Source organism: Oculina patagonica, chromosome 10 (genome assembly GCF_052425735.1).
Source record: "Oculina patagonica isolate OP01 chromosome 10, crgOcupat, whole genome shotgun sequence".
Taxonomy (NCBI): Eukaryota; Metazoa; Cnidaria; class Anthozoa; order Scleractinia; family Oculinidae; genus Oculina; species Oculina patagonica.
In genome coordinates, this window is record NC_135767.1 from 9,498,768 (window position 1) to 9,506,970 (window position 8,203).

At 41.2% G+C, this 8,203-nt stretch overlaps 1 protein-coding gene across 3 annotated transcripts; it reads left to right on the forward strand.

The window, feature by feature from the left end:
- The first annotated feature begins 260 nt into the window (after positions 1–260).
- LOC144628260 (putative L-amino-acid oxidase YobN) lies at positions 261–8,203 on the forward strand. 3 transcript variants are annotated; one of them, XM_078486329.1, is made up of 5 exons: positions 261–345; positions 4,788–5,245; positions 5,353–5,520; positions 6,002–6,097; positions 6,617–8,203. In XM_078486329.1, the coding sequence occupies exons 2-5, from the start codon at positions 4,801–4,803 to the stop codon at positions 7,816–7,818; spliced, it is 1,911 nt and encodes a 636-aa protein (XP_078342455.1). In that variant the 5' UTR covers positions 261–345; positions 4,788–4,800; the 3' UTR covers positions 7,819–8,203. The 3 variants fall into 3 exon arrangements, with proteins under 3 accessions (XP_078342455.1, XP_078342454.1, XP_078342456.1); XM_078486328.1 differs by lacking the exon at positions 261–345 and adding an exon at positions 1,512–1,838; XM_078486330.1 differs by lacking the exon at positions 261–345 and adding an exon at positions 1,885–2,231.

The window sequence follows — 8,203 nt, forward strand, 5'->3', positions numbered from 1 at the left end:
AGGATAAATAAGTAATGAAAAAACTAACAGGTTACCGCCTTTTTTGAAGGAAAATTTATCGAGACGTACTTTTGTGACTGACTGAGACAACGTTAATTTGTTTGCTTTCTTTGCGGTTTCATCTCGCATTATGGTAATTCACTTTATTCAAGTGTCAGCTCTGAAAGCTTATTGGGACGCATTTGATTGGTAGCCACTCACTCATCGACCTGTCAAAATCAAACCCAAACGTCATGGCTTTTTGACTTTCACATTAAAGCATCCTGCTTTCGTTGCAACAGTTTGGATTTCGACATTCAAGCACAAGCTCTTTGCTACCTTGCTGCCTGACGAAAGTTGCAACCGGTAAGGACATACAAGTAGAAGTTTTGTTTCTATTTGCAGTCAAATAACTGTTCTTGGCATCAAAAGGCCACGCATGTTACAACTGATGCAGTCGGGGAGGGGTCATTGACGCTTGCATAGAAAAGTACCATTTAGTGTCTTTAACCCTGAAGCTCTACTATCGAATACGTCAGAACATTACAGCATACGCGGCGTTCACCGATCCGTATTCAGGCGAATTCGGGCCCAAATATTTGGCTTTTTGCCCAGTGTTATTCTCTCTGATATTCCATCTGAATCACTTTCTGGAGTAAATTTTTCTAAGAAATGAAGCAATTCTCAAAAAAATTGTAGTGCAGTTGTATGAGGTGTTTTATAAGCTTCGCTCTAGAGCGTTCGTGATAGAAGCGCACTTGAACGGTTCCAAAAGCGAAAGGGCATGGCACCTATGACGCAATTTGCGAATTACGCTTTCTATTATGCCAAGTGTCTGATTCAAATAAAAACAGACCCCACGCCAAGCACATTTAACATCCTGTTAATTTCTTTGTAACAGTTGCCTCCGTCATTCAAGCAGGAGTTCTTTACAGAACAGAATTTGAACATTATGTCATTCAAGAGCCGTGTCTGGTTGTAATTAGGGTTGTATTAGGGGAGTGCCATTCTAATTAACTCTATTTCATTTTACATTTTGACGTGTTTGATTAATTGAGCTCTTTTTCCTTCTGGTATTCCATCTGAATCATTTTCTGGAGTAAATGTTTCTGAGAAATGAAGCAATTCTCAAAGACTTTGTAGTGCAGTTGTATGACGCACTTTCTAAGCTTCATTCTTGAGCGTTTGTGATAGAAGCGCACTTGCCACGGTTCCTAAAGCGAAAGGGTATGGCACCTATGACGCAATTTGCCAATTACGCTTTGTATCATGTAAAGTGTCTGATTAAAATTAAAACAAACGCCGCGCCAAGCACAATAAGCATCCTGTTTCTTTGTAACAGTTATCTTCGTCATTTAAGCAGAAGTTCTTTACAGAACAGAATTTGAATATTATGTCAAGAGCTGTCTGGTTTTGAAGCCTAAGCGTCAAGTCCGCCCATGCAGCTTTGAGTCTCACCTTGCTTATAGTCGCTAGAATTTCCAGCTCTTGTTTGTACACAAAAAAACAGGTTAAATAAGTAATGAAAAAACAACAGGATTACAGCCTTATTTAGGACGGAAAAGTTATCGAGGCAAAGTTTTTTGATTAATCGAGTCAACGTTAAGTTGCTTGTTTCCTTTGCGGTTTCATCTAACACAATGATAATTCACTGTGTCATAACAAATTTAGCTCTAAAAGTTTATTGGGACACATTTGATTGGCGGCTACACACTCATCGATCTGTCAAAATCAAACCAAAGTATTCATGGCTTTTTGACTTTCACATTAAAGCATCCTGCTTTCGTTGCAACAGTTTGGATTTCGACATTCAAGCACAAGCTCTTTGCTACCTTGCTGCCTGACGGAAGTTGCAACCGGTTAGGACATACAAGTAGAAGTCTTGTTTCTATTTGCAGTCAAATAACTGTTCTTGGCATCAAAAGGCCACGCATTTTACAACTGATGCAGTCGGGGAGGGGTCATTGACGCTTGCATAGAAAAGTACCATTTAGTGTCTTTAACCCTGAAGCTCTACTATCGACTTGTCTGCGGGTCCGAAGCCAAGACCATAACAGATTGTTTTCAAACAGACTGTTTTTCAATGTCGGCATCAGCTACAGCAAAGATTAAAAATTTAGAGGTATATTGTTTTGAGCGCAAGGATTCGGTGGATAGGAAAACTTTAAAGACACACCGTCTTATTCTAAGAAAGAAGTTAGTTTCTAGACAAGACGAGCTGAAAGTCACAAACAACACATTCGTGTTTGAAGGTAAGCTTGATCATCAGCGACATCCTAGTTGATTGAATTCAGTCGCTATATGGCGGAAGTGTTTTTGCATCGTTAGCAGACTATGTTTTAGCGAATTTCGGCCTCCAACAATGGTAATTATTTGATATTAATGGGGCGTATTCAGCTAAGGCCGGGTTGTCATTCAGTGAACGAAGAATGATGTGCAGCTTTGCGCTCCAACCATTGTTTACAGGCTTTTTATTTTACAAGTCAGTGGCTCGCCTTTTATCTTCTTTTTTTGATATTTCTCATCGTTCCAAATATCTTCTAACACTCCAAATCCACCAATACTTCTTCTGTTTTTGGTTCAACTACCTTCTCTAAGCTTATCCCTATCCATTAGCTGGTTTCACAGGAGACTTTGATTTTGAGATGGTGGTCGCTTAATGAGAGATGGTCGCACAAAGAGGTACGACTGTACACGGGAGCAGGGATGGCGCAGTATTGCGGAGCGCTCGCCTCCCACCAATGTGGTACTTGTTCGATTCCGCCCGGTGCCATATGTGGGTTGAGTTTGTTGTCGGCTCTCGCCTTGCTCCAAGGGTTTTTTTTCCGTGCTCTGCGGTTTTAAACCCCCACAAAAACCAACACTCCAAATTCCAGTTCGACCTGGTTATAAGACCAACATGAAAAGCAGCTTAGGCGGAATTGGCTTCCTCTCCAAATGTTGTAATTTATTTATTATTTCATTTATTTTACGATTTGAGAAACCTTCAAAGCAAGCGAAGCAATTTCAGGTTATTTTAGAGATTCTGAGAAAAGTTCATCAGTTTATACGCCCAGTCACGGCACTAGGTCAATATCGCTGGATATTGGCCAAACTCTTTTTTTGAGTGTTTATGGACCGAGACGGAGTCGAAGTACAATATTCAGCCCTCTTGACCAAACAAGCTTGGTCAATAAAGGATTTACTACATGGCATCTGCTTCGGCTTCGGGGAAGTTTTTGTTGTGGAACAGAGCGTGTAATTCCTAATGGACAAGATGGTTAAGAGAGAAGATTAAAAAAACGACGAAGTTGAAAATTTTAAGCTAAACTTTTCAAGATGCTCAAACGGTGACGTAGCTCCCTTAAAGCTTAGCCTTACATCGATTTAGCGTTACGTGTGCGTTCTGATACAAAGTAGTTGTCACGTGATGCCTTAGACCGGAAATGCGTCTGGGTTCGCAGGCTAACCTTTGCTTAATCCTTCGCTTATTCATCTCCCCCTGAGGGAAGGGAGAGGGCAATATTCGAGCGACGAAGTCGCGAGCGCGAGAAACCAACAGGTCAGGAAAGTATTATTGGATAGGACTCTTAGAAAGTCTACTGATGCCTGTGAACTTACGCCAACGTCTTTCGCTATATCTGCTTTGAAACGCACTGCAGTCGTGTCCAAGCAGTCGGTCGAGATATTATCTGTTGGTCAATCACCTCAGTAAATACAGATTTGTTTATCGAGTGCTCATCGTTTATTAAGGAATAATGAAAACAAATTAGTTCTTCCACAACCTCGCACTGAAGAGAAGTTTTCCTTACGGTGGAGCTCAGTTGTGGAACTATAGAACTAAGACAAGCAACTTCATTAACCGAGCTCAAGATTAAACTAAGTCGCCACAGATTTAATTGGATTTTTTCTACACGGCCTCCGTGCAAAGCAGGTTTTATTTTTTTTTTTGGGGGGGGGGGGGGGGGATTGTTATTTTTTAACTGTAGTCAGGAAGATAAGTAGCCAGTTGATTATCATAAATAATCCAGAGAATTCTTGCAGTGAAGAGTATTATTCTAAAAAAAAAATCAGATTGCCTCAGAAAGATCCCGAAACTTACAGAAGGTTTTCTCGACCTCCACTTGTTTCGTCTAGACGTCACAAAAGTAAACGCACCGCTGAGAAGTGAATTAGGGCTCTCAAAACAGACGATTATGCATGGTTCAATTCTAGCTGTTACCATACCGTCCTAGGCAACCCTCGGAACCGAAGTCCAGTTCTGCGGGTCCGGGATGCTCCAAAGTATAAAACATATTTGAAGGTAGTTTGTTGAAGGTTTGTCGCTGACTGTGTTTTGATGTTATTTTTTCAAGACGTTTCGGCTTTTGCTTAAGCCTTCATCGATTTTTTAACTGATGAAGGCTTAAGCAATAGCCGAAACGTCTTGAAAAATAACATCAAAACACAGTCAGCGACAAACCTTCAACAAATATGTCTTCCCCTGACTACAATTACACTATTTTCAAACATATTTGAAGGTCTTAGGACCATTCTGGGATGGAATAACTGAAGGTATTGAAACAAGAATTGTAAAAAATTTTGCCACTACTAAGTCTCCTGGCTTTCCTCTGTACTACAGAAACACATGACAAGACACAACACATCTTGACAAGAGGTCTTGAGATTTTCATTTTTCTGGCAAAAGTTTGTTTACGATTAAATTTTTTTTTTCGCCTAAACGTTTAAAGTTTTCCAATTATTACACTTCAGGGCTAAATGTTTGCCCTGTTTTAAGGCTAACAGTTAACTCTATTGAGATCCTAATAAAATCTCTTTGATATCTACAGCTGAGAATTCACGATGACGACAAAGACAGTTCAAGACGTCGCCAAGCGATTGGGTAGGGTTTTGCTAAAGAACGAACCAAACTGGATCACTGGAGATCTAGGGAACTATGTGGATGATGCACACAAAAGCCCACTCCCTATAATGGTCAAGATTGAAGAAGAGCAAGGACCTATTCAACAGAGCGATCTTTTAAAACCACTATGTATGGATATCGCCAGAAACGGCCTAAATTATGCTTTTCAAAAATGGAGTAACGTGGACCCTGAGCCGCATTCAAAGACGCAAAAGCCGAAGAAGGTGATTGTGGTTGGAGCCGGAATGGCAGGGCTAGTGGCTGCATTTGAGCTGGCACAAGTTGGACACGACGTGATGGTATTAGAGAGCCAGACGCGAGTAGGAGGCAGAGTTTACACCCTTGGGGAAAAAGATGGTTTTGCAAAGGGACTCCATGCTGAGGGTAAGTATAATAGTCGATTCAGAGAAAAGTGGTTTTATTCTTCCTTTATACTATCCGTAATGATTGGTTTCGTAATCCTTTTGCATTTTTATAAATGCCATTTGCAGCTGGTGCCATGAGGCTACCATGTCTCCCTGACGCGAAGACCAAGACCCATTTTCTCACAGATTTTTATGCTTCTGAGGAGCGGTTCAGCCTACCCTTGGCACATTTTTCCAACTATAGTGAGAAAGCTTATTTCAAGTTTTATAACGAAGACGCTGTTCGTGTAGAAGGTGAGCTTTATAGTGAAAGGTAAAGTCTGCATACGAGCCAAAGGGGCCCCATCAGGCCGAAGCTTATCCCGGTTTCTGTAGCATGAAGCTACTGAGAGTATTTCTACTCCCCCCTGGATAGGATGCTAGTCCATCGGAAGGGTTACCTCCGGCATAATTTCACCGTTTCACACCTGGGTGTAGAGAGGCACTGAGAGAGTAGTGTCTTTCTGACAAGTTAATAAAATCTACCAGTTAATGTTCCAATGTCAAACGTCTTCCTGCAAAGTCAGATGTAGACCTCCTTCGGCCAGGGGGAACCTTGTAGTTTAGCAAGTTTATCTCTTCAAGAGTGAAATTGAGTTTTAGAATTTGGCGCTATAAACTGAAGTGTAGTGGCCTGGCCTGGCCTTACAACACGTCGCTTACTTACAGCTAAACTTAGGTAAATTATGTAAATGTAAATTATGTAACGGTAATTCCCAATTCATGTATTCAACAGAATGGAATAAAGATCCTTTGACCTGGATGGACAAACATTGGCCTGGATGGGATGCTACCTTAAAAAAAAATGGAGTGAACGACGTCACAAGTATCGGTAAGTTTAAAGCGCTGCAGCTGTCTAAGGTGGTTGCAAACTTCAGCACCATAAGTGTATTCTACAGCCACGATAAGTGAAAATTTTCTAGCCCCTGAAAACGCCTAGGCACTATGAGATCCTCGACTGTTGTACACACGGTCCCCAAAACATGTCTTCCTTGCTTTTGACACACAACAGAATCCCGCAAAATTGCACAGCCCGATGAAAGGCAAAAAGACCCAGAAACCGTCCGAATGAATGATTGAAAAACGAGTTTTAATTGCCTTTGTTCGCCGCCGCATCTAAAAATATATTCAAAAACAAAAGACTAGGTTATAAAGCATAAAACCATCTAATGTCCTCAGAACAGGGAAATTTTTATACAAAATCTCTCTACTGGACTGAAAATCACGATCGGCTTTCTTTAACCTTTTTGTTCGATACAACTACAAAGTGCCTTTGTTAGTTTAAAATCATTTTGAATTGTTTTGTCTAGATGGTATCTTTGACTGTAACTTTATCTTTATCTAACTGCAGATGAATATTACAATCGCACCACTAAAGTTGTAACAGATCAACTGCTTGATTTGCTCAACGTTCCCAACGTTAAACCAAGCGATGCCTGGAATCAGTGGATTGATGTCTGGAGTCAGTTTCCACTTGATGGCTTCTTACAAAGTACTTACGAAGCAGTCATGACAAAAGTCGAGAAAAAAGTCGTGGAATCCAGCATCTCTTTGACATGCCTTGAAGAGCTCAAGAAGTATCTTCCTTGGCCTGATGCTGCCATCACTGCCTACTCTGTCTTCTCCTACACAGAGCAGCTTGATCAATGCCTTGTGCAATACCTCCGAGATCAACTGGGACAGTGGTGGTCATCAGACATGCACTGCATCAAAGGTGGGATGTCTTTGTTACCAGAAGCCTTCACCAAAAAAGACAACGGAGGATGGAATGCTGAAGTTTTCCTTCACGATAGAATTCACTTCAACCAAACAGTCAAAGAAATCGACTACAAATTTGACAAAGATGATACTGAAAAAAATCACGTGGTGGTTAAAGGCTACTTCAGCAACAGCAGGCAACCTTTCCAGGTCGAAGGAGATGCTGTTATCGTCGCAACTCCAATCAACATTCTACGGCAGATCAAGTACACACCCCTCGATGAACACACGGAGCCTCCCCCACATGATTTCCACAAGGCCATAGAAGACATCTTTACCGGTCCAGCAACCAAACTCTTCATACAAACTAAGACCAGATTCTGGGAGAAAGACGAAATTAAAGGAGGATTCTCCAAAACAAATCTTCCAATCGGCCAGCTCCATTATCCAAGCAACGTCACTGGAGAGCATCCTGGAGAAAAAGGCATCCTGTTGGTTTACACGTGGAAGACGGAATCCTTACTCTTTGGCTCCCTGGATCCTACCACTGCTTTACACGAGGTAGTAGAGCAAATAGCGACAATCCATCCAGAGATCCAAGACCAGGTTGAAACGGGAGCCGTCTGCGCATGGTACAACCAACCAACCGCCCAAGGAGCCTATGCCCTGCTCAAACCCACCCAGTACCAAAACGTCCGCTACCTCATGGAATGCCCTATGGCTAACATCTTCTTTGCTAGTGATGGCCTCTCGTTTGCTTCGGGATGGATTCAGGGTGCCTTGGAGTCTGGTCTACGAGCAGCATTTCAGTTCTACATTCGCAACGAGGGTGGATGGTCCGAGAAAGAGAAATGACTTCTCTGAACACTTTCACGTGATAATAGACTTGATAATAGACAATCAGTTTAAACTTAAGTGGAAATTGACTGTTTTTTCCAGTTTAAATGTGTTTTTTTCTGAGCTCAACACAAATATTGAAAAGTCTTTAGTGTTAGGGTAAGGACTTCAACTAATCAAGAAAAATAGGTTGTTTTCTTTTCAAAGGTTTGTAAGTGAGAAAACAAAATCGATTACATAACATATTCATCGTTATATCGGGGTTCCACTGTAAAAGCTTAACTGAAAATATGTGAATACAGCAGAAATAATCAGCTTTCTTTAATCAACTCGAATAGCAACGGTACTCGAATAAAGATTTCGATTTTGTTAGTTGAGTTATTAAAACTTCTTGTTTGTTTTA

What these genes read in the sequence shown, in the direction of transcription:
- LOC144628260 (XM_078486329.1), top strand. Translation starts at nt 4,801, where the DNA reads ATGACGACAAAGACAGTTCAAGACGTCGCCAAGCGATTGGGTAGGGTT. An exon ending in AAAGGGACTCCATGCTGAGG is followed by an intron (nt 5,246 to 5,352) that starts GTAAGTATAATA and finishes TGCCATTTGCAG; the next exon opens with CTGGTGCCATGAGGCTACCA. An exon ending in AGACGCTGTTCGTGTAGAAG is followed by an intron (nt 5,521 to 6,001) that starts GTGAGCTTTATA and finishes TGTATTCAACAG; the next exon opens with AATGGAATAAAGATCCTTTG.